Raw genomic sequence first — 25766 nt, 5'->3', positions numbered from 1 at the left:
AGATCAGTCAGTCACAATATACCCACGATGCACTACATGACCAAAAGTATGTGGACACCTACTCGTTGAACATCTCATTCCAAAGTCATGGGCATTAATATGGAGTTGGTCCCCACTTGCTGCTATAACAGCCTCCACTCTTCTGGGAAGGCTTTCCACTAGATGTTGGAACATTGCTGCTATAACAGCCTCCACTCTTCTGGGAAGGCTTTCCACTAGATGTTGGAACATTGCTGCTATAACAGCCTCCACTCTTCTGGGAAGGCTTTCCACTAGATGTTGGAACATTGCTGCTATAACAGCCTCCACTCTTCTGGGAAGGCTTTCCACTAGATGTTGGAACATTGCTGCTATAACAGCCTCCACTCTTCTGGGAAGGCTTTCCACTAGATGTTGGAACATTGCTGCTATAACAGCCTCCACTCTTCTGGGAAGACTTTCCACTAGATGTTGGAACATTGCTGCTATAACAGCCTCCACTCTTCTGGGAAGGTTTTCCACTAGATGTTGGAACATTGCTGCTATAACAGCCTCTACTGTTCCGGGAAGGCTTTCCACTAGATGTTGGAACATTGCTGCTATAACAGCCTCCAGTCTTCTGGGAAGGCTTTCCACTAGATGTTGGAACATTGCTGCTATAACAGCCTCCACTCTTCTGGGAAGGCTTTCCACTAGATGTTGGAACATTGCTGCTATAACAGCCTCCACTCTTCTGGGAAGGCTTTCCACTAGATGTTGGAACATTGCTGCTATAACAGTCTCCACTCTTCTGGGAAGGCTTTCCACTAGATGTTGGAACATTTCTGCTATAACAGCCTCCACTCTTCTGGGAAGGCTTTCCACTAGATGTTGGAACATTGCTGCTATAACAGCCTCCACTCTTCTGGGAAGGCTTTCCACTAGATGTTGTGATTTTGCCCGACCTAATGAGGAATGAACAGAACAAGTAAATATACACTACCTTTCAACAGTTTGGGTTCACTTAGATATGTCCTTGTTTTTGAAAGATAAGCACATTTTTTGTCCATTAAAATAACATCAAATTGATCAGAAATACAGTGTAGACATTGTTAATATTGTGAATGACTAGTGTAGCTGGAAACTGCTGATCTTTCAATGGAATATGTACATAGGTATACAGAGGCCCATGATCAGCAACCATCACTCTTGTGTTCCATTGGCACATTGTATTAGCTAATCAAGGTTTACAGAGCAAATTGGCTCTAACCAGAATAAAAAGAGTGGGAGGCCCCGGTGCACAACTGAACAAGAGGACAAGTACATTAGTGTCTAAGTTTGAGAAACAGACGTCTCACAGGTCTTCAACTGGCAGCTTCGTTAAATAGTACCCGCAAAACACCAGTCTCAACGTCAACAGTGAAGAGGCGACTCCGGGATGCTGACCTTCTAGGCAGAGTCCCTCTGTCCAGTGTCCTCAGTCCTCTGTCCAGTGTCCTCAGTCCTCTGTCCAGTGTCCTCAGTTCTCTGTCCAGTGTCCTCAGTCCTCTGTCCAGTGTCCTCAGTCCTCTGTCCAGTGTCCTCAGTTCTCTGTCCAGTGTCCTCTGTCCAGTGTCCTCAGTCCTCTGTCCAGTGTCCTCTGTCCAGTGTCATCAGTCCTCTGTCCAGTGTCCTCTGTCCTCAGTCCTCTGTCCAGTGTCCTCAGTCCTCTGTCCAGTGTCCTCAGTCCTCTGTCCAGTGTCCTCAGTCCTCTGTCCAGTGTCCTCAGTTCTCTGTCCAGTGTCCTCAGTCCTCTGTCCAGTGTCCTCAGTCCTCTGTCCAGTGTCATCAGTCCTCTGTCCAGTGTCCTCAGTCCTCTGTCCAGTGTCCTCAGTCCTCTGTCCTCAGTCCTCTGTCCAGTGTCCTCAGTCCTCTGTCCAGTGTCCTCAGTCCTCTGTCCAGTGTTCTCTGTCCAGTGTCCTCAGTCCTCTGTCCAGTGTCCTCAGTCCTCTGTCCAGTGTCCTCAGTCCTCTGTCCAGTGTCCTCAGTCCAGTGTCCTCAGTCCTCTGTCCAGTGTCCTCTGTCCAGTGTCCTCTGTCCAGTGTCCTCTGTCCAGTGTCCTCTGTCCAGTGTCCAGTGTCCTCTGTCCAGTGTCCTCAGTTCTCTGTCCAGTGTCCTCAGTCCTCTGTCCAGTGTCCTCAGTCCTCTGTCCAGTGTCCTCAGTCCAGTGTCCTCTGTCCAGTGTCCTCTGTCCAGTGTCCTCAGTCCTCTGTCCAGTGTTCTCTGTCCAGTGTCCTCAGTCCTCTGTCCAGTGTCCTCAGTCCTCTGTCCAGTGTCCTCAGTTCTCTGTCCAGTGTCCTCAGTTCTCTGTCCAGTGTCCTCAGTTCTCTGTCCAGTGTCCTCAGTCCTCTGTCCAGTGTCCTCTGTCCAGTGTCCTCAGTCCTCTGTCCAGTGTCCTCAGTCCAGTGTCCTCAGTTCTCTGTCCAGTGTCCTCAGTTCTCTGTCCAGTGTCCTCTGTCCAGTGTCCTCTGTCCAGTGTCTGTGTTCTTTTGCCACATCTTAATCTTTCATTTTTTATTAACCAGTCTGAAATATATATTTTTCTTTGCGACTCTGCCTGTTAAATCTTCAGAGCTGCTACTTAATTATGCTTCCTGCTTTACTGCCGGAGACAACTATATTGTAGTCTATGGGCCCGTATCCACAAAGCATTCAATGTCATATTAATGTTGTTCATTTATGATGTTAAAAGCTAAACAGATTTTTTAATCAGCAGTCCTACAGTGAGATGTTTTTATGGCTAACAGGCCCTTGGCCCTAATTTACCAACCTGACACTATTTAAGTAGACCTATTTGTTAAATATTCATGCATATTAACACACAATTATACAAGCATATGCCTAATACATGACACTGGTGGTCTCTTTGTAGGATATACAGCACCTTTGCAAAGTATTCAGACCCCTTGAATTTTTCCACATTTTGTTACATTACAGCCTTATTCTAAAATGGATGACTTTTTCCACTCATCAATCTACACACAATACCCCATAATGACATCACAATACCCCATAATGACATCACAATACCCCCATAATGACATCACAATACCCCCATAAAGCAAACACAGGTTTTTTAGAAAAACCTGGTTGCAAAACCCCCAGAAATATCACATTTACATAAGTATGAGACCCTTTACTCAATACTTTGTTGAAATATGTTTGGCAGCGATTACAGCCTTGACCTTTCTTTTTTTCCTCATGGTCAGAAGAGTCGTTAGGTGCCTTTTAGAAAACTCCAAGTGGGCTGTCGTGCTTTTTACTGAGCAGTGGCTTCCATCTGGCCCCTCTACCATAAAGGCCTCATTGGTGGAGTGCTTCTGGAAGGTTCTCTCATCTCTACAGAGGAACTCTGGAGCTTTGTTAGAATGACTAATCAGATTCTTGGTCACCTCCCTGACCAAGGCCCTTCTCCCCCGATTGCTCAGTTTGGCCATGCAGCCATCTCTAGGAAGAGTCTTGGTGGTTCCAAATGTCTTCTATTTAAGAATGATAGGTGCCACTGTGTTCTTGGGGACCTTCATAAATGTTGGGGACCTGCATAAACGTTTTGGTACCCTTCCCCAGATCTGTGGCTTGACACAATCCCATCTCGGAGCTCTACAGACAATTCCTTCGACCTCGTGTCTTTGTTTTTGCTCTGACATGCACTGTCAACTGTGGGACCTTATATAGACAGCTGTGTGCCTTTCCCAATCATGTCCAATCAATTGAATTTACCACAGGTTGACTCCAATCAACTTGTAGAAACATCAAGGATGATCAATGGTAACAGGATGCACCTGAGCTTAATTTTGAGTATATATATATATATATATATATATATATATATATATATATATATATATATATTTCTAAAAACCTGCTTTTGTACAGCCGTGGCCAAAAGTTGGGAACGACACAAATATTAATTTTCACAAAATCTGCTGCCTCTGTTTGTATGATGGCAATTTGTATATACTCCAGAATGTTATAAAGATTGATCAGATGAATTGCAATTAATTGCAAAGTCCCTCTTTGCCATGCAAATGAACTGAATCCCCCAAAAACATTTCCACTGCATTTCAGCCCTGCCACAAAAGGACCTACTGACATCATGTCAGTGATTCTCTCGTTAACACAGGTGGGGGGGGTTGACGAGAACACGGCTGGAGATCCCTCTGTCATGTTGATTGGGTTCGAATAACAGACTGGAAGCTTCAAAAGGAGGGTGGTGCTTGGAATCATTGTTCTTCCTCTGTCAACCATGGTTACCTGCAAAGAAATATGTGCCATCATCATTGCTTTGCACAAAAAGGGCTTCACAGGCAAGGATATTGCTGCCGGTAAGATTGCACCTAAATCAACCATTTATTGGATCGTCAAGAACTTCAAGGAGAGCGGTTCAATTGTTGTGAAGAAGGCTTCAAGGCGCCCAAGGAAGTCCAGCAAGCGCCAGGACCGTCTCCTAAAGTTGATTCAGCTGCGGGATCTGGGCACCACCAGTACAGAGCTTGCTCGGGAATGGCAGCAGGCAGGTGTGAGTGCATCTGCACGCACAGTGAGGCAAAGATTTTTGGAGGATGGCCTTGTGTCAAGAAGGGCAGCAAAGAAGCCACTTCTCTCCAGGAAAAACATCAGGGACAGACTGATATTCTGCAAAAGGTACAGGGATTGGACTGCTGAGGACTGGGGTAAAGTCATTTTCTCTGATGAATCCCCTTTCCGATTGTTTGGGGCATCTGGAAAAAAGCTTGTCCGGAGAAGACAAGGTGAGCACCACCATCAGTCCTGTGTCATGCCAACAGTAAAGCATCCTGAGACCATTCATGTGTGGGGTTGCTTCTCAGCCAAGGGAGTGGGCTCACTCAACTTCTCCCAACCATCCAGGAACAGTTTGGTGAACAATGCCTTTTCCAGCATGATGGAGCACCTTGCCATAAGGCAAAAGTGATAACTAAGTGCCTCGGGGAACAAAACATCGATATTTTGGGTCCATGGCCAGGAAACTCCCCAGACCTTAATCCCATTGAGAACTTGTGGTCAATCGTCAAGGAGGTGGGTGGACAAACAAAAACCCACAAATTCTGACAAACTCCAAGCATTGATTATGCAAGAATGGGCTGCCATCAGTCAGGATGTGGCCCAGAAGTTAATTGACAGCATGCCAGGGCGGATTGCAGAGGTCTTGAAAAAGAAGGGTCAACACTGCAAATATTGACTCTTTGCATCAACTTCATGTAATTGTCAATAAAAGCCTTGGACACTTGTGAAATGCTTGTCATTATACTTCAGTATTCCATAGTAACATCTGACAAAAATATCTAAAGACACTGAAGCAGCAGGCTTAGAAAATGTATATTTGTCATTCTCAAAACTTTTGGCCACGACTGTAGATTGAGGGATAAAAATAATAATAACTCAAGAAAATGTTTTTTTTTTTAATCAATGGGTCTTAATACTATCCAAATGCAGGAGTCTCTGCCTCTGCAGGGGTGCAGGAGTCTCAGCCTCTGCAGGAGTCTCTGCCTCTGCAGTGGTGCAGGAGTCTCTGCCTCTGCAGTGGTGCAGGAGTCTCAGCCTCTGCAGGAGTCTCTGCCTCTGCAGTGGTGCAGGAGTCTCAGCCTCTGCAGTGGTGCAGGAGTCTCAGCCTCTGCAGTGGTGCAGGAGTCTCAGCCTCTGCAGTGGTGCAGGAGTCTCTGCCTCTGCAGTGGTGCAGGAGTCTCTGCCTCTGCAGTGGTGCAGGAGTCTCTGCCTCTGCAGTGGTGCAGGAGTCTCTGCCTCTGCAGTGGTGCAGGAGTCTCTGCCTCTGCAGTGGTGCAGGAGTCTCAGCCTCTGCAGTGGTGCAGGAGTCTCAGCCTCTGCAGAGGTGCAGGAGTCTCTGCCTCTGCAGAGGTGCAGGAGTCTCTGCCTCTGCAGAGGTGCAGGAGTCTCTGCCTCTGCAGTGGTGCAGGAGTCTCTGCCTCTGCAGTGGTGCAGGAGTCTCTGCCTCTGCAGTCAGTCTCTGCAACCTGTCTACCTAGGAGACTAGTCAGCAAGAACAGCTTTTGTCCACTAGAGATCTCTGTTGTCCATCAGTAAAACCAAACCTATTCTCATGAAGTGCTGAGCAGTGTTCAATTCAATATGTTGTGATCGGGGTTGGTGCTTGATCAAATGTCTTGTGGGTGGCTTAGAAACGGAAGACATGATGTTCATAATAACAGTTTGCTCAAGTTTTATTCACAGAAATATAAAGTTATGTCAAGTACATCACTCAGTACAAAATTGCACAGACTCTTAAACTCAGCCAGACAACATAAATCAACACTACATGTTAAGTAAGGTGAAGAGGACACCGGTCCGACACTAGCCTCTGATATGTGACCAAGTCTGCTGTGACTCACTGGTTGCACTGAGAACAATGAAGAATGACATCAATAAGACTCGGTAGGAAAATGTCATTTACAACAGCTGAGGAATAAATACTCTTAAAAAAAGAATACAATTTTAATTGGCACATTTACCATGAACTGCCCTTCCCCTCCCCTCCCCTCCCCTCCCCTCCTCTTGTCAGTCTGATATGGCCATTATGGTGACAACGACCGTTGCCCTATGCTAGACAGGACTAATTACAAAATGCTGTTTTAATACAAACCTGTTGCCGATTCTGTCCTAGCATGACCATCTAGGAACTACTGTACAGTTCTAGGTCCTTCCCGTAGGCCCCTGCCCCCTAGACTTCACCATGCAGCAGTGCCAGTATGAGGCACTAAGTCCCCCAATCTATGGTCGCCAAATCCCCCAAACTACGGTTGTCAAGTCCCCCAAACTACGGTCACCAAGTCCCCCAAACTACGGTCACCAAGTCCCCCAATCTACGGTCGCCAAGTCCCCCAATCTACGGTCGTCAAGTCCCCCAATCTACGGTCGCCAAGTCCCCCAAACTACGGTCGCCAAGTCCCCCAAACTACGGTCTCCAAGTCCCCCAAACTACGGTCGCCAAGTCCCCCAATCTACGGTCGCCAAGTCCCCCAAACTACGGTCGCCAAGTCCCCCAAACTACGGTCGCCAAGTCCCCCAAACTACGGTCGCCAAGTCCCCCAAACTAAGGTCGCCAAGTCCCCCAAACTACGGTCGCCAAGCCCCCAAACTACGGTCGCCAAGTCCCCCAAACTACGGTCGCCAAGTCCCCTAAACTACAATCGCCAAGTCCCCTAAACTACGGTCGCCAAGATCCCTAAACTATGGTCGCCAAGTCCCCTAAACTATGGTCGCCAAGATCCCTAAACTACGGTCGCCAAGTCCCCTAAACTATGGTCGCCAAGTCCCCTAAACTACGGTCGCCAAGTCCCCTAAACTATGGTCGCCAAGTCCCCTAAACTACGGTCGCCAAGTCCCCTAAACTATGGTCGCCAAGTCCCCTAAACTACGGTCGCCAAGTCCCCTAAACTACGGTCGCCAAGTCCCCTAAACTACGGTCGCCAAGTCCCCTAAACTATGGTCGCCAAGTCCCCTAAACTATGGTCGCCAAGTCCCCTAAACTACGGTCGCCAAGTCCCCCAAACTACGGTCGCCAAGTCCCCTAAACTACGGTCGCCAAGTCCCCTGAACTACGGTCGCCAAGTCCCCCTGTTTCAGCTGGTTTTCCTGTATTCTAATTCCATAATCAACCAGTTCTGTAGAACGTTCCAAACCAATTTTTTGAAATGAGTCCAAGTCTTCAGGTGTCTGGAAATGATATGATACCTCAGACAGAAAACCGTCACACAACGGGGCGGTATAGGACCAGGTTAAGGAAACAACAGTAGCACATCACACATCAGGCTTGGGGCTGGACATCACAAGAGGTTAGTCAAACTCATAGAGGTCAGCCAGAACAATCCTCTGATATAGCTGATCATATCACTATTGCATGGCTTTCAAACAGCTGTCTTGGAGGTGCTTGCCATCGTACAGCACCTTTGTGTCTGTATGGAAGATACCCCTTACAGTATATTCTGGATTGTCCCCATCAACAACCGTCCCATAGATCAGTGGAAACTAAACATGTTGAATATTATGCATTGAATTTGACTGAATTACAGTAGCAGCCTTCGATGTCAAGCTGCACCATGTTGATATGTGAGCTGGAATGCTGAGCTGTGTTCCGGTAGGTGGAGATGTGAGCTGGAATGCTGAGCTGTGTTCCGGTAGGTGGAGATGTGAGCTGGAATGCTGAGCTGTGTTCCGGTAGGTGGAGATGTGAGCTGGAATGCTGAGCTGTGTTCTGGTAGGTGGAGATGTGAGCTGGAATGCTGAGCTGTGTTCCGGTAGGTGGAGATGTGAGCTGGAATGCTGAGCTGTGTTCCGGTAGGTGGAGATGTGAGCTGGAATGCTGAGCTGTGTTCCGGTAGGTGGAGATCTGAGCTGTGTTCCGGTAGGTGGAGATGTGAGCTGGAATGCTGAGCTGTGTTCCGGTAGGTGGAGATGTGAGCTGGAATGCTGAGCTGTGTTCCGGTAGGTGGAGATCTGAGCTGTGTTCCGGTAGGTGGAGATGTGAGCTGGAATGCTGAGCTGTGTTCCGGTAGGTGGCGATGTGAGCTGGAATGCTGAGCTGTGTTCCGGTAGGTGGAGATCTGAGCTGTGTTCCGGTAGGTGGAGATCTGAGCTGTGTTCCGGTAGGTGGAGATCTGAGCTGTGTTCCGGTAGGTGGAGATCTGAGCTGTGTTCCGGTAGGTGGAGATGTGAGCTGGAATGCTGAGCTGTGTTCCGGTAGGTGGAGATGTGAGCTGGAATGCTGAGCTGTGTTCCGGTAGGTGGAGATGTGGATCATGTTTTCAGGGTTGGGGTCAATTCCATTGAAATTCCAGCCAATTCAGGAAGTACACTGAGATTCCAAATTCTCTTTATTGCTTTTCAAGAGGACAATGTGGAATTGGAATTTGGTTTACTTTCTGAATTGACAAGAATCGAAATGACCCCAACCCTGCATAACTTATCACCTTGACCTGAGGTCATCACTGCCAATGATCACATCATATGATCAAAGCGCTGTGTAACTGACAAGCACTAGGACCTTTTGCCTGTACACTGAGAACATCTCAAATAACACTAACACACCCATTACTATTATTGATGTTACCATTCATTTTGGCAAAGCTATAGGAAAAGAAAGCGGGTTGAACTCCCCTTGGGGACAGTGAGGATATCCGGGACAGACTACAAACAGCTTCACAAACAATAGGGATATGCTCAAGAGGGCCTGGGGAGGAAAACCATTTAGGTAGGTAGCTTCAGCCCTGGTTACTTAGCAGGGCGGTGACAGAGGCTTTGTTCCTAGGGAATTGTGGGTAGGGCAGACAGGAAGTGGTCTGGTGAAGTGAATCAAAACCTCCACTGGGCCACTTCCTCTCTCTCTCTCTCTCTCTCTCTCTCTCTCTCTCTCTCTCTCCACCATCCCTGTCTCTCTCCATCCATCCCTGTGTCTCCATCCCTGTCTCTCTCTCGCTCTCCTTCCATCCCTCTCATCACTCTCTCCCTCCATCCCATCTCTCCATTCATCCCTCTCCACCCATCCCATCTCTCTCCCTCCATCCCATCTCTCCCTCTCTCCTCCATCCATCCCATCTCTCTCCCTCTCCATCCCAACCCTCTCCCTCCCATCCATCACTCTCTCCCCCTCTCTCCATCCATCTCTCTCCTCCTCCATCCATCCCGCTGTCTCCATTCATCCCTCCCTCTCTCTCTCTCCTCACACTCAAGACTAAATCATCTGTTTCTTCATATCCTTAATGTCAGCTGATGAGTGTGGCCACAGAGCCAGTGGTGAACTGGACACAGACACACATTGGAGAAACAGGACATCTCTTGGAACACTAACAAGCAAATAAACAAGATAATGAGTGATCCATGTCCATCTACACTCCCCAGGCAGCCATGCCATTTCACCTATTTAGTCCAAATCCCTGTATGTCCTGTGTCTCAGCCAATGAGAGCTCCCGGTTTGGTTGCGCCCAGTCTCAGTAGAAGGAGTACTGGTTCTCCACAGCTCTGGCCCTGCGTGTTCCGTCTGTCTCTTGGTAGTCCTCCGAGGCACCACTAGAGGGATCTAACAGACGTTCTGAGCTGTTGCTCCTGCTAACCAACCCCTCGCCTCCTCCGCTGCCTGGCTCACCACGGGAGTGGGAAGGAAAGGCGATGGGCGAGGATGAGGAGCTGGATGATATCGGGGTGTCGGAGGGGGGCCCTGCCGGCAGCGAGAACCCAGGGAGGTGAAGGGTTGGGTCAGTCCAGCAGCCTTGGTCCCTGGGTGGGGTGGGGAGCTGAGGCACGGTCACATCTGTGTGAGAGCAGTAGAGAGAGACGGGATATCTGTCTGTAAGAAAAGAGCAGTGTTAAAGAGGCCTGATACAGTTTGTTTTATCAAAGTATCTTTCATTAAAATGCCAAACATAAAACACAAGTGTTGACGACCTTCTATACCATCACCTCTCTTGGTGGGACAACAACAGTAGTGCCACTGATGAAAACACGGCTGAACAGCGTCTATCAATTACGCTTTTTACACGCTGGACCAACAACCCACTGTGTGTGTGTGTCCGAGGGAAACAGAGGGTCTCTTTGTGAGTGTTGGGGCCTGAGGCTGGGCCTGTTGTATAATCACCCCCCTCTCTCTCTCCCCCGTCTCTCCCTATGCACAGGAGGGCATTCATCCCCTGCCAGGCGAGTGGGTGGTTTGCGGTGGGGGTTGGGGCGGGGGGCTGGTCACTGGTTAAAACATCTAGTTAAAGGTTTTAAGACTGAGGAAAACATCAGTCTGAGGTCATCCTGCTGAAAGGTTGCTGACTTCTTCCCAAGCGATTCACTGGACCGAACGATGTTGCTGTTTCCAGCCAGACGTCAGACTGTCCTCTTTAATAACAAGGGTCAGACAGAGCTACCCAGGTGCTGTCCAAACATGACAAACTGTTTCTAGAAGGACGTTCTCAACATTGGACCAGTTAAGAGAGCTTTAGAGTATATATATTGTAATGAAACAGCAGAGAGCAGGCCGAGAGGTCAGGCAGGGAGCAGGCCGAGAGGTCAGGCAGGGAGCAGGTCGAGAGGTCAGGCAGGGAGGAGGTCGAGAGGTCAGGCAGGGAGCAGGTCGAGAGGTCAGGCAGGGAGCAGGCCGAGAGGTCAGGCAGGGAGCAGGTCGAGAGGTCAGGCAGGGAGCAGGTCGAGAGGTCAGGCAGGGAGGAGGTCGAGAGGTCAGGCAGGGAGCAGGTCGAGAGGTCAGGCAGGGAGCAGGTCGAGAGGTCAGGCAGGGAGGAGGTCGAGAGGTCAGGCAGGGAGCAGGCCGAGAGGTCAGGCAGGGAGCAGGTCGAGAGGTCAGGCAGGGAGCAGGTCGAGAGGTCAGGCAGGGAGGAGGTCGAGAGGTCAGGCAGGGAGCAGGTCGAGAGGTCAGGCAGGGAGCAGGTCGAGAGGTCAGGCAGGGAGCAGGCCGAGAAGTCAGGCAGGGAGCAGGTCGAGAGGTCAGGCAGGGAGCAGGTCGAGAGGTCAGGCAGGGAGGAGGTCGAGAGGTCAGGCAGGGAGTAGGTCGAGACATCAGGCAGGTCGAGAGGTCAGACAGGGAGCAGGTCGAGAGGTCAGGCAGGGAGCAGGTCGAGACGTCAGGCAGGGAGCAGGTCGAGAGGTCAGGCAGGGAGCAGGTCGAGAGGTCAGGCAGGGAGCAGGTCGAGACATCAGGCAGGGAGCAGGTCAGGCAGGGAGCAGGTCGAGAGGTCAGGAAGGGAGCAGGTCGAGACGTCAGGCAGGGAGTAGGTTGAGATGTCAGGCAGGGAGCAGGTCAGGCAGGGAGCAGGTCGAGAGGTCAGACAGGGAGCAGGTCGAGACGTCAGGCAGGGAGCAGGTCGAGACGTCAGGCAGGGAGCAGGTCGAGACGTCAGGCAGGGAGCAGGTCGAGGCAGGGAGCAGGTCGAGACATCAGGCAGGGAGCAGGTCAGGCAGGGAGCAGGTCGAGACATCAGGCAGGGAGCAGGTCAGGCAGGGAGCAGGTCGAGACATCAGGCAGGGAGCAGGTCGAGACGTCAGGCAGGGAGCAGGTCGAGACGTCAGGCAGGGAGCAGGTCAGGCAGGGAGCAGGTCGAGACATCAGGCAGGGAGCAGGTCAGGCAGGGAGCAGGTCGAGACGTCAGGCAGGGAGCAGGTCGAGACGTCAGGCAGGGAGCAGGTCGAGACGTCAGGCAGGGAGCAGGTCGAGACGTCAGGCAGGGAGCAGGTCGAGACGTCAGGCAGGGAGCAGGTCTCGAACCCTCGACTCCGAGGTCTGGCGGTATCCACTGTGCCGTAAAAGCTCAAACTGCAGAGTAGATTTCCGTGCTTATAAACCCTGGGTCGTTACAATATACTCTGCTCCAAAAAATAAAGGGAACACTAAAATAACACATCCTAGATCTGAATGAATGAAATATTCTTATTAAATACTTTTTTCTTTACATAGTTGAATGTGCTGACAACAAAATCACACAAAAATGATCAATGGAAATCAAATTTATCAACCCATGAAGGTCTGGATTTGGAGTCACACTCAAAATTAAAAGTGGAAAACCACACTACAGGCGGATCCAACTTTGATGTAATGTCCTTAAAACAAGTCAAAATGAGGCTCAGTAGTGTGTGTGGCCTCCACGTGCTTGTATGACCTCCCTACAACGCCTGGGCATGTTCCTGATGAGGTCTCCTGAGGGATCTCCTCCCAGACCTGGACTAAAGCATCCGCCAACTCCTGGACAATCTGTGGTGCAACGTGGCGTTGGTGGATGGAGCAAGACATGATGTCCCAGATGTGCTCAATTGGATTCAGGTCTTGGGAACGGGTGGGCCAGTCCATAGCATCAATGCCTTCCTCTTGCAGGAACTGCTGACACACTCCAGCCACATGAGGTCTAGCATTGTCTTGCATTAGGAGGAACCCAGGGCCAACTGCACCAGCATATGGTCTCACAAGGGGTCTGAGGATCTCATCTCGGTACCTAATGGCAGTCAGGCTACCTCTGGCGAGAACATGGAGGGCTGTGCGGCGCCCCAAAGAAATGCCACCCCACACCATGACTGACCCACCGCCAAACCGGTCATGCTGGAGGATGTTGCAGGCAGCAGAACGTTCTCCACGGCGTCTCCAGACTGTCATGTCTGTCACATGTGCTCAGTGTGAACCTGCTTTCATCTGTGAAGAGCACAGTGGCGAATTTGCCAATCTTGGTGTTCTCTGGCAAATGCCAAACGTCCTGCACGGTGTTGGGCTGTAAGCACAACCCCCACCTATGGACATCGGGCCCTCATACCACCCTCATGGAGTCTGACGGTTTGAGCAGACACATGCACATTTATGGCCTGCTGGAGGTCATTTTGCAGGGCTCTGGCAGTGCTCCTCCTGCTCCTCCTTGCACAAAGGCGGCGGTAGCGGTCCTGCTGCTGGGTTGTTGCCCTCCTACGGCCTCCTCCACGTCTCCTGATGTACTGGCCTGTCTCCGGGTAGCACCTCCATGCACTGGACACTACGCTGACAGACACAGCAAACCTTGCCAAAGCTCGCATTGATGTGCCATCCTGGATGAGCTGTACTACCTGAGCCACTTGCGTGGGTTGTAGACTCCGTCTCATGCTACCACTAGAGTGAAAGCACCGCCAGCATTCAAAAGTGACCAAAACATCAGCCAGGAAGCATAGGAACTGAGAAGTGGTCTGTGGTCCCCACCTGCAGAACCACTCCTTTATTGGGGGTGTCTTGCTAATTGCCTATAATTTCCACCTGTTGTCTAATCCATTTGCATAACAGCATGTGCAATTTATTGTCAATCAGTGTTGCTTCCTAAGTGGACAGTTTGATTTCACAGAAGTGTGATTGACTTGGAGTTACATTGTGTTGTTTAAGTGTTCCCTTTATTTTTTTGAGCAGTGTATATAAACCTGTTGTTCATGTTTAGAGGTGTGTGTGTGTGGTGTACCTGTGGTGGTGTGTGTGGTTTGGCCGTACCTGTGTGGGGGGGGGGGGGGGGGGTACCTGTGGGGGTGGGGGTGTGGTGTACCTGTGGAGGTGTGTGTGTGGTGTACCTGTGGGGGTGTGTGTGTGGTGTACCTTTGGGGGTGTGGGGGTGGTGTACCTGTGGGGGTGTGTGTGTGGTGTACCTGTGGGGGTGTGTGTGTGGTGTACCTGTGGGGGTGTGTGTGTGTGGTTTGGCCGTACCTGTGGGGGGTCTGTGTGTGTGGTTTGGCCGTACCTGTGGGCGGGTGTGTGTGTGTGGTTTGGCCGTACCTGTGGGGGGGGTGTGTGTGTGGTTTGGCCGTACCTGTGTGTGGGGGGGGGGGGGGGGGGGGTTGGCCGTACCTGTGGTGGGTGTGTGTGTGTGTTGGCCGTACATGTGGTGGGGGTGTGTGTGTGTTGGCCGTACCTGTGTGGGGGTGTGTGGTGTGTGTGTTGGGCGTACCTGTGGGGGTTTGTGTGTTGGGCGTACCTGTGGGGGTGTGTGTGTTGGGCGTACCTGTGGGGGTGTGTGTGTTGGGCGTACCTGTGGGGGTGTGTGTGTTGGGCGTACCTGTGGGGGTGTGTGTGTTGGGCGTACCTGTGGGGGTGTGTGTGGTTTGGCCGTACCTGTGGGGGTGTGTGTGTTGGGCGTACCTGTGGGGGTGTGTGTGTTGGGCGTACCTGTGGGGGTGTGTGTGTTGGGCGTACCTGTGGGGGTGTGTGTGTTGGGCGTACCTGTGGGGGTGTGTGTGTTGGGCGTACCTGTGGGGGTACCCTGTACTTGTACGTAGGAACGCAGTGTGATGTCAGCAGAGCCCCCCGACTCCAGAGGGATGGGGTGGGCATGGAAGTGCCTGAGCATATCTGACACGGTGTGGAACCACAGATGATGAACATGACACTGACCGTTACCATTCACCGACAGACGCAGGTGCTGGGGGGAAGAGAGAGGAGGAGAAGGGGAGCGGGGGGGAATTGTGAGTAATATAAAGTTCCACTTATAACACTCCTGTACATTAATGTAAGAGAGAGAGGGAAAATGAGAGGTTAAAAATAAGTAGAAGGGGAAGAATAGAGAGAGGAGTAGAGAGGTGAGAGAGGGGAAGAGAGAGGTGAGAGAGGGGAAGAGAGAGGTGAGAGAGGGGAAGAGAGGTGAGAGAGGGGAAGAGAGGTGAGAGAGGGGAAGAGAGAGGTGAGTGAGGAGTAGAGAGGGGAAGAGAGAGGTGAGTGAGGAGTAGAGAGGTGAGTGAGGGGAAGAGAGGTGAGTGGGGAGTAGAGAGGGGAAGAGAGAGGTGAGTGAGGAGTAGAGAGGTGAGAGAGGGGAAGAGAGAGGTGAGTGAGGAGTAGAGAGGTGAGTGAGGGGAAGAGAGAGGTGAGTGAGGAGTAGAGAGGAGTAACGAGGGGAAGAGAGGTGAGTGAGGAGTAGAGAGGGGAAGAGAGGAGTAGAGAGATGAAGAGAGGTGAAGAGAGGTGAGTGGGGAGTAGAGAGGGGAAGAGAGAGGTGAGTGAGGGGAAGAGAGAGATGAGTGAGGAGTAGAGAGGAGTAGAGAGGTGAGTGAGGAGTAGAGAGGTGAAGAGAGCGGAGTGAGGAGTAGAGGTGAAGAGAGGTGAGTGAGGAGTAGAGAGGTGAGTGAGGAGTAGAGAGGTGAAGAGAGGTGAGTGAGGAGTAGAGAGGTGAAGAGAGAGGTGAGTGAGGAGTAGAGAGGTGAGTGAGGAGTAGAGAGGTGAAGAGAGGTGAGTGAGGAGTAGAGAGTTGAAGAGAGAGGTGAGTGAGTAGAGAGGTGAGTGAGGAGTAGAGAGGTGAGGAGAGAGGTGAGTGAGGAGTAGAGAGGTGAAGAGAGGAGTAAAGAGGTGAAGAGAGAGTGAGTGAGGAGTAGAGAGTTGAAGAGAGAGGTGAGTGAGGAGTAGAGAGGTGAAGAGAGGAGTAAAGAGTTGAAGAGAGAGGTGAGTGAGGAGTAGAGAGGAGTAGAGAGGTGAGTGAGGAGTAGAGAGGTGAAGAGAGGTGAGTGAGGAGTAGAGAGTTGAAGAGAGAGGTGAGTGAGGAGTAGAGAGGTGAGTGAGGAGTAGAGAGGTGAGTGAGGAGTAGAGAGGTGAGTGAGGAGTAAGAGGTGAAGAGAGGTGAGTGAGGAGTAGAGAGTTGAAGAGAGAGGTGAGTGAGGAGTAGAGAGGTGAGTGAGGAGTAGAGAGGAGTAGAGAGGTGAGAGAGGTGAGTGGGGAGTAGAGGAGTAGAGAGGAGTAGAGAGGTGAGTGAGGAGTAGAGAGGTGAGTGAGGAGTAGAGAGGTGAGAGAGGAGTAGAGAGGTGAGTGAGAAGTAGAGAGGTGAGTGAGGAGTAGAGAGGAGGAGAGGTGAGAGAGGAGTAGAGAGGTGAGTGAGAAGTAGAGAGGTGAAGAGAGGTGAGTGAGGAGTAGAGAGGTGAAGAGAGGTGAGTGAGGAGTAGAGAGGTGAGTGAGGAGTAGAGAGGAGTAGAGAGATGAGTGAGGAGTAGAGAGCTGAGTGAGGAGTAGAGAGGTGACGAGAGAGGTGAGTGAGGAATAGAGAGGAGTAGAGAGGTGAAGAGAGAGGTGAGTGAGGAGTAGAGAGGAGAAGAGAGAGGTGAGTGAGGAGTAGAGAGGAGTAGAGAGGTGAGTGAGGAGTAGAGAGTTGAAGAGAGAGCTGAGTGAGGAGTAGAGTGGTGAGTGAGGAGTAGAGAGGTGAGTGATGAGTAGAGAGGTGAGTGAGGAGTAGAGAGGTGAGAGAGGTGAGTGAGAAGTAGAGAGGTGAAGAGAGGTGAGTGAGGAGTAGAGAGGTGAAGAGAGGTGAGTGAGGAGTAGAGAGGAGTAGAGAGGTGAGTGAGGAGTAGAGAGGTGAAGAGAGGTGAGTGAGGAGTAGAGAGTTGAAGAGAGAGGTGAGTGAGGAGTAGAGAGGTGAGAGGAGTAGAGAGGTGAGTGAGGAGTAGAGAGGTGAGTGAGGAGTAGAGAGGTGAAGAGAGGTGAGTGAGGAGTAGAGAGTTGAAGAGAGAGGTGAGTGAGGAGTAGAGAGGGTGAGTGAGGAGTAGAGAGGAGTAGAGAGGTGAGAGAGGTGAGTGGGGAGTAGAGGAGTAGAGAGGAGTAGAGAGGTGAGTGAGGAGTAGAGAGGTGAGTGAGGAGTAGAGAGGTGAGAGAGGAGTAGAGAGGTGAGTGAGAAGTAGAGAGGTGAGTGAGGAGTAGAGAGGAGGAGAGGTGAGAGAGGAGTAGAGAGGTGAGTGAGAAGTAGAGAGGTGAAGAGAGGTGAGTGAGGAGTAGAGAGGTGAAGAGAGGTGGAGTGAGGAGTAGAGAGGTGAGTGAGGAGTAGAGAGGAGTAGAGAGATGAGTGAGGAGTAGAGAGCTGAGTGAGGAGTAGAGAGGTGACGAGAGAGGTGAGTGAGGAATAGAGAGGAGTAGAGAGGTGAAGAGAGAGGTGAGTGAGGAGTAGAGAGGAGAAGAGAGAGGTGAGTGAGGAGTAGAGAGGTGAGTGAGGAGTAGAGAGTTGAAGAGAGAGCTGAGTGAGGAGTAGAGAGGTGAGTGAGGAGTAGAGAGGTGAGTGATGAGTAGAGAGGTGAGTGAGGAGTAGAGAGGTGAGAGAGGTGAGTGAGAAGTAGAGAGGTGAAGAGAGGTGAGTGAGGAGTAGAGAGGTGAAGAGAGGTGAGTGAGGAGTAGAGAGGAGTAGAGAGGTGAGTGAGGAGTAGAGAGGTGAGTGAGGAGTAGAGAGGAGTAGAGAGCTCAGTGAGGAGTAGAGAGGTGACGAGAGAGGTGAGTGAGGAATAGAGAGGAGTAGAGAGGTGAAGAGAGAGGTGAAGAGAGAGGTGAGTGAGGAGTAGAGAGGTGAGTGAGGAGTAGAGGGGAGAGTGAGGAGTAGAGAGGTGAGTGAGGAGTAGAGAGGAGTAGAGAGGTGAGTGAGGAGTAGAGGGGAGAGTGAGGAGTAGAGAGGTGAGTGAGGAGTAGAGAGGTGAGTGAGGAGTAGAGAGGTGAAGAGAGAGGTGAGTGAGGAGTAGAGAGGTGAGTGAGGAGTAGAGATGAGTGAGGAGTAGAGAAGGGGAAGAGAGGTGAGTGAGGAGTAGAGAGGGTGAGTGAGGAGTAGAGAGGTGAAGAGAGAGGTGAGTGAGGAGTAGAGAGGTGAGTGTGGAGTAGAGAGGTGAGTGAGGAGTAAAATAAGTAGAAGGGGAAGAATAGAGAGAGGAGTAGAGAGGTGAGAGAGGGGAAGAGAGAGGTGAGAGAGGGAAGAGAGGGGAAGAGAGAGGTGAGTGAGGAGTAGAGAGGGGAAGAGAGAGGTGAGTGAGGAGTAGAGAGGTGAGTGAGGGGAAGAGAGGTGAGTGGGGAGTAGAGAGGGGAAGAGAGAGGTGAGTGAGGAGTAGAGAGGTGAGAGAGGGGAAGAGAGAGGTGAGTGAGGAGTAGAGAGGTGAGTGAGGGGAAGAGAGAGGTGAGTGAGGAGTAGAGAGGAGTAACGAGGGGAAGAGAGGTGAGTGAGGAGTAGAGAGGGGAAGAGAGGAGTAGAGAGATGAAGAGAGGTGAAGAGAGGTGAGTGGGGAGTAGAGAGGGGAAGAAGAGGTGAGTGAGGGGAAGAGAGAGATGAGTGAGGAGTAGAGAGGAGTAGAGAGGTGAGTGAGGAGTAGAGAGGTGAAGAGAGCGGAGTGAGGAGTAGAGAGGTGAAGAGGTGAGTGAGGAGTAGAGAGGTGAGTGAGGAGTAGAGAGGTGAAGAGAGGTGAGTGAGGAGTAGAGAGGTGAAGAGAGAGGTGAGTGAGGAGTAGAGAGGAGTAGAGAGGTGAGTGAGGAGTAGAGAGGTGAAGAGAGGTGAGTGAGGAGTAGAGAGTTGAAGAGAGAGAGGAGTGAGGAGTAGAGAGGTGAGTGAGGAGTAGAGAGGTGAGTGAGGAGTAGAGAGGTGAAGAGAGGAGTAAAGAGGTGAAGAGAGAGGTGAGTGAGGAGTAGAGAGTTGAAGAGAGAGGTGAGTGAGGAGTAGAGAGGTGAAGAGAGAGGTGAGTGAGGAGTAGAGAGGTGAAGAGAGGAGTAAAGAGTTGAAGAGAGAGGTGAGTGAGGAGTAGAGAGGAGTAGAGAGGTGAGTGAGGAGTAGAGAGGTGAAGAGAGGTGAGTGAGGAGTAGAGAGTTGAAGAGAGAGGTGAGAGGAGTAGAGAGGTGAGTGAGGAGTAGAGAGGTGAGTGAGGAGTAGAGGTGAAGAGAGGTGAGTGAGGAGTAGAGAGTTGAAGAGAGAGGTGAGTGAGGAGTAGAGAGGAGTAGAGAGGTGAGAGAGGTGAGTGGGGAGTAGAGGAGTAGAGAGGTGAGTGAGGAGTAGAGAGGTGAGTGAGGAGTAGAGAGGTGAGAGAGGAGTAGAGAGGTGAGTGAGAAGTAGAGAGGTGAAGAGAGGTGAGTGAGGAGTAGAGAGGAGGAGAGGTGAGAGAGGAGTAGAGAGGTGAGTGAGAAGTAGAGAGGTGAGTGAGGAGTAGAGAGGTGAAGAGAGGTGAGTGAGGAGTAGAGAGGTGAGTGAGGAGTAGAGAGGAGTAGAGAGATGAGTGAGGAGTAGAGAGGAGTAGAGAGCTGAGTGAGGAGTAGAGAGGTGACGAGAGAGGTGAGTGAGGAATAGAGAGGAGTAGAGAGGTGAAGAGAGAGGTGAGTGAGGAGTAGAGAGGAGAAGAGAGAGGTGAGTGAGGAGTAGAGAGGAGTAGAGAGGTGAGTGAGGAGTAGAGAGTTGAAGAGAGAGCTGAGTGAGGAGTAGAGAGGTGAGTGAGGAGTAGAGAGGTGAGTGATGAGTAGAGAGGTGAGTGAGGAGTAGAGAGGTGAGAGAGGAGTAGAGAGGTGAGTGAGAAGTAGAGAGGTGAAGAGAGGTGAGTGAGGAGTAGAGAGGAGGAGAGGTGAGAGAGGAGTAGAGAGGTGAGTGAGAAGTAGAGAGGTGAAGAGAGGTGAGTGAGGAGTAGAGAGATGAAGAGAGGTGAGTGAGGAGTAGAGAGGAGTAGAGAGGTGAGTGAGGAGTAGAGAGGTGAGTGAGGAGTAGAGAGGAGTAGAGAGGTGACGAGAGAGGTGAGTGAGGAATAGAGAGGAGTAGAGAGGTGAAGAGAGAGGTGAGTGAGGAGTAGAGAGGTGAGTGAGGAGTAGAGAGGTGAGTGAGGAGTAGAGAGGTGAGTGAGGAGTAGAGGGGAGAGTGAGGAGTAGAGAGGAGTAGAGAGGTGAGTGAGGAGTAGAGAGGAGTAGAGAGGTGAGTGAGGAGTAGAGAGGTGAAGAGAGAGGTGAGTGAGGAGTAGAGAGGTGAGTGAGGAGTAGAAAGGTGAGTGAGGAGTAGAAAGGTGAGTGAGGAGTAGAGAGGAGTAGAGAGGTGAGTGAGGAGTAGAGAGGTGAGTGAGGAGTAGAGAGGTGAAGAGAGAGGTGTAGAGAGGTGAAGAGAGAGGTGAGTGAGGAGTAGAGAGGTGAGTGAGGAGTAGAGAGGTGAAGGGAGAGGTGAGTGAGGAGTAGAGAGGTGAGTGAGGAGTAGAGAGGTGGAGAGGGGTGAGTGAGGAGTAGAGAGGTGAGTGAGGAGTAGAGAGGTGAGTGAGGAGTAGAGAGGAGTAGAGAGGTGAGTGAGGAGTAGAGAGGTGAGTGAGGAGTAGAGAGGAGTAGAGAGGTGAGTGAGGAGTAGAGAGGGGAAGAGAGAGGTGAGTGAGGAGTAGAGAGATGAGTGAGGAGTCTTGAGGTGAGTGAGGAGTAGAGAGGAGTAGAGAGGTGAGTGAGGAGTAGAGAGATGAGTGAGGAGTAGAGAGGTGAGTGAGGAGTAGAGAGGAGTAGAGAGGTGAGTGAGGAGTAGAGAGGTGAGTGAGGAGTAGAGGAGTAGAGAGGTGAGTGAGGAGTAGAGAGGGGAAGAGAGAGATGAGTAGAGAGGTGAGTGAGGAGTAGAGAGGTGAGTGAGGAGTAGAGAGGTGAGTGAGGAGTAGAGAGGAGTAGAGAGGTGAGTGAGGAGTAGAGAGGTGAGTGAGGAGTAGAGAGGTGAGTGAGGAGTAGAGAGGTGAGTGAGGAGTAGAGGTGAGTGAGGAGTAGAGAGAAGTAGAGAGGTGAGTGAGGAGTAGAGAGGTGAGTGAGGAGTAGAGGAGTAGAGAGGTGAGTGAGGAGTAGAGAGGTGAGTGAGGAGTAGAGAGAGTAGAGAGGTGAGTGAGGAGTAGAGAGGTGAGTGGGGAGTAGAGAGGAGTAGAGAGGTGAGTGAGGAGTAGAGAGGTGAGTGAGGAGTAGAGAGGAGGGAAGGAGGTAGAAGTTACACCATATTGCTTATACCAATCAAATCCTCTCAGATCTCCACAAGTGCGTAGGGGGCCATTTGGGATTTGGCCTACCCCACCATACAGTGTGCTTACCCATAATATCCACACCAGTACTTAAGTCTGGGCTAAACAGGGACATTCTCAATAGTCTGTCAGCAACCTGTCCTGTTTCCTGAAAGTAAATCCTTCAGTTGGCATCTTATGTTTGAAGATCAGTGCATGTGAAGGGGAGGAGGTTTAGGTAAACCGCCTGCGATTGGCTGACCTTGCCCTGTCTGCGATTGGCTGACCTTGCCCTGTCTGCGATTGGCTGACCTTGCCCTGTCTGCGATTGGCTGACCTTGCCCTGTCTGCGATTGGCTGACCTTGCCCTGTCTGCGATTGGCTGACCTTGCCCTGTCTGCGATTGGCTGACCTTGCCCTGTCTGCGATTGGCTGACCTTGCCCTGTCTGCGATTGGCTGACCTTGCCCTGTCTGCGATTGGCTGACCTTGCCCTGTCTGCGATTGGCTGACCTTGCCCTGTCTGCGATTGGCTGACCTTGCCCTGTCTGCGATTGGCTGACCTTGCCTTGTCTGCGATTGGCTGACCTTTCCCTGTCTGCGATTGGCTGACCTTGGTATTTCCCTTTCTGTGATTGGCTGACCTTGGTGTTTCCCTTTCTGTGATTGGCTGACCTTGGTGTTTCCCTTTCTGTAATTGGCTGACCTTGGTGTTTCCCTTTCTGTAATTGGCTGACCTTGGTATTTCCCTTTATGTGATTGGCTGACCTTGGTATTTCCCTTTCTGTGATTGGCTGACCTTGGTGTTTCCCTTTCTGTGATTGGCTGACCTTGGTATTTCCCTTTCTGTGATTGGCTCACCTTAGCTTTGCCCTGGAAGTTAAAGGTGAGGACGTACTCTCCCGGGCGCGTCTCGCTTTGGCGAATCACAAACAGCCCGTGGCTCCTAGCTCCGCCCGCCAGCACCAGTTGGGCAGCACGCACGCGTGACAATGTCCCGTGGAACCATGGGTACTCCGCCAGGCTGGGTTCTGCCTCCGCCTCAGTCGCCCCGTCACCTAGAACCCCTGAAGGGAGGAGACAAAGATAAAGATCACATGATAAAAAGGTAGACCACCTTATTGATATTGAGTTGCAACCCCTTTTTGCCAACAGAACAGCCTCCATTTGTCAGGTCATGGACTCTACAAGGTGTTGAAAGCGTTCCACAGGGATGCTGGCCCATGTTGACTCTACAAGGTGTTGAAAGCGTTCCACAGGGATGCTGGCCCCATGTTGACTCTACAAGGTGTCGAAAGCGTTCCACAGGGATGCTGGCCCCATGTTGACTCCAGGGATGCTGGCCCCATGTTGACTCCATGTTGACTCTACAAGGTGTCGAAAGCGTTCCACAGGGATGCTGGCCCATGTTGACTCCAGGGATGCTGGCCCCATGTTGACTCTATAAGGTATCAAAAGCGTTCCACAGGGATGCTGGTCCATGTTGACTCTACAAGGTGTTGAAAGCGTTCCACAGGGATTCTGGCCCATGTTGACTCCAATGCTTCCCACATTTGTGTCAAGTTGGCTGGATGTCCTTTGGGTGGTGGAACCTTCTTGACATGCAGAGGAAACAGAACAGGGAGAAAAACCCAGCAGCGTTGCAGTTCTTGACACACTCAAACCAGTGCGCCTGGCACCTACTACCCTACCCCAATCAAAAAAGCACTTCAATATTTTGTCTTGCCCATTCCCCCTCTGAATGGCACACAGACACAATCCATGTCTCAAGGCTTAAAAATCCTTCTTTAACCCGTCTCCTCCCCTTCATCTACACTGGTTGAAGTGGATTTAACAAGTGACATCAATAAGGGATCATATCTTTCACCTGGATTCACCTGGTCAGTCTGTGTCATGGAATGTTTTGTACACTCAGGGTATAATAAGGATATGGCATTTAGCAGACACGTATCCAGGGCTACCTGCTATATGTGCACGCACTTACGGGCCATCAGTGTTACGGGCCATCCGTGTTACGGGCCACCCGTGTTACGGGCCACCCGTGTTACGGGCCACCCGTGTTACGGGCCATCCGTGTTACGGGCCATCCGTGTTACGGGCCATCCGTGTTACGGGCCATCCGTGTTACGGGCCATCAGTGTTACGGGCCATCAGTGTTACGGGCCATGAGTGTTACGGGCCATCAGTGTTACGGGCCATCCGTGTTACATGCCTAATCATAGAATCCCTATCAATAGGATCTCTATGGAGCTAGTTGTAATTGAACTTTTCAAACATTTAAAACCTTTTATTGTGGCATAAACACAACCAGTCATGATGTTTTCATCTGATTGTCAAACTACCACTTCAAAAAGGCCTCCTTTACTAGGCCGCTCACGTTCATCCACTAACAACACATCTCCTACTAGGCCGCTCACGTTCATCCACTAACAACACATCTCCTACTAGGCCGCTCACGTTCATCCACTAACAACACATCTCCTACTAGGCCGCTCACGTTCATCCACTAACAACACATCTCCTACTAGGCCGCTCACGTTCATCCACTAACAACACCTCTCCTACTAGGCCGCTCACGTTCATCCACTAACAACACCTCTCCTACTAGGCCGCTCACGTTCATCCACTAACAACACATCTCCTACTAGGCCGCTCACGTTCATCCACTAACAACACATCTCCTACTAGGCCGCTCACGTTCATCCACTAACAACACATCTCCTACTAGGCCGCTCACGTTCATCCACTAACAACACATCTCCTACTAGGCCGCTCACGTTCATCCACTAACAACACATCTCCTACTAGGCCGCTCACGTTCATCCACTAACAACACCTCTCCTACTAGGCCGCTCACGTTCATCCACTAACAACACATCTCCTACTAGGCCGCTCACGTTCATCCACTAACAACACCTCTCTACTAGGCCGCTCACGTTCATCTACTAACAACACATCTCCTACTAGGCCGCTCACGTTCATCCACTAACAACACCTCTCCTACTAGGCCGCTCACGTTCATCCACTAACAACACATCTCCTACTAGGCCGCTCACGTTCATCTACTAACAACACATCTCCTACTAGGCCGCTCACGTTCATCCACTAACAACACATCTCCTACTAGGCCGCTCACGTTCATCCACTAACAACACATCTCCTACTAGGCCGCTCACGTTCATCTACTAACAACACATCTCCTACTAGGCCGCTCACGTTCATCCACTAACAACACATCTCCTACTAGGCCGCTCACGTTCATCTACTAACAACACATCTCCTACTAGGCCGCTCACGTTCATCTACTAACAACACATCTCCTACTAGGCCGCTCACGTTCATCCACTAACAACACATCTCCTACTAGGCCGCTCACGTTCATCCACTAACAACACATCTCCTACTAGGCCGCTCACGTTCATCTACTAACAACACATCTCCTACTAGGCCGCTCACGTTCATCCACTAACAACACATCTCCTACTAGGCCGCTCACGTTCATCTACTAACAACACATCTCCTACTAGGCCGCTCACGTTCATCCACTAACAACACCTCTCCTACTAGGCCGCTCACGTTCATCCACTAACAACACATCTCCTACTAGGCCGCTCACGTTCATCCACTAACAACACCTCTCCTACTAGGCCGCTCACGTTCATCCACTAACAACACCTCTCCTACTAGGCCGCTCACGTTCATCCACTAACAACACATCTCCTACTAGGCCGCTCACGTTCATCTACTAACAACACATCTCCTACTAGGCCGCTCACGTTCATCTACTAACAACACATCTCCTACTAGGCCGCTCACGTTCATCCACTAACAACACATCTCCTACTAGGCCGCTCACGTTCATCTACTAACAACACATCTCCTACTAGGCCGCTCACGTTCATCCACTAACAACACATCTCCTACTAGGCCGCTCACGTTCATCCACTAACAACACATCTCCTACTAGGCCGCTCACGTTCATCCACTAACAACACATCTCCTACTAGGCCGCTCACGTTCATCCACTAACAACACATCTCCTACTAGGCCGCTCACGTTCATCCACTAACAACACATCTCCTACTAGGCCGCTCACGTTCATCTACTAACAACACATCTCCTACTAGGCCGCTCACGTTAATCTACTAACAACACATCTCCTACTAGGCCGCTCACGTTCATCTACTAACAACACATCTCCTACTAGGCCGCTCACGTTCATCCACTAACAACACATCTCCTACTAGGCCGCTCACGTTCATCCACTAACAACACATCTCCTACTAGGCCGCTCACGTTCATCCACTAACAACACATCTCCTACTAGGCCGCTCACGTTCATCCACTAACAACATCTCTCCTACTAGGCCGCTCACGTTCATCTACTAACAACACATCTCCTACTAGGCCGCTCACGTTCATCTACTAACAACACATCTCCTACTAGGCCGCTCACGTTCATCCACTAACAACACATCTCCTACTAGGCCGCTCACGAGAAGGTACGGTGGGATTCGAGATGGTCAGTGACCTGTTTGTCAACACATCTCCAGCCTCCAAACACTGGTGAATGGAACGAGACATCTGTTACACATCACAAAGTGTCATGACATT

The 25766-nt window shown here is 50.9% G+C and overlaps 1 protein-coding gene across 3 annotated transcripts in view; it reads right to left on the bottom strand.

Moving 5' to 3' along the window:
* Positions 1 to 9595: 9595 nt before the first annotated feature.
* The window catches only part of LOC109881501 (SH2B adapter protein 2-like), a 39862-nt gene continuing 23691 nt past the window's right edge, over positions 9596 to 25766 (bottom strand). For 2 of the 3 annotated variants that reach the window (XM_031791239.1, XM_031791240.1), the window contains exons 7-9: positions 22014 to 22219; positions 14678 to 14876; positions 9596 to 10312 (exon numbers count right to left, since the gene is read on the bottom strand). In XM_031791239.1, coding sequence (XP_031647099.1) covers positions 9957 to 10312; positions 14678 to 14876; positions 22014 to 22219 — 761 coding nt within the window. In that variant the 3' untranslated portion in view covers positions 9596 to 9956. The remainder of the gene's footprint in view (positions 10313 to 14677; positions 14877 to 22013; positions 22220 to 25766) is intronic. The other variant, XM_031791241.1, reaches the window with a different exon arrangement.

This window comes from Oncorhynchus kisutch, linkage group LG15, assembly GCF_002021735.2.
Source record: "Oncorhynchus kisutch isolate 150728-3 linkage group LG15, Okis_V2, whole genome shotgun sequence".
NCBI classification, from domain to species: domain Eukaryota; kingdom Metazoa; phylum Chordata; class Actinopteri; order Salmoniformes; family Salmonidae; genus Oncorhynchus; species Oncorhynchus kisutch.
The sequence above is the reverse complement of the archived record's forward strand: the minus strand, read 5'-3'. Positions and strand labels throughout refer to the sequence as shown.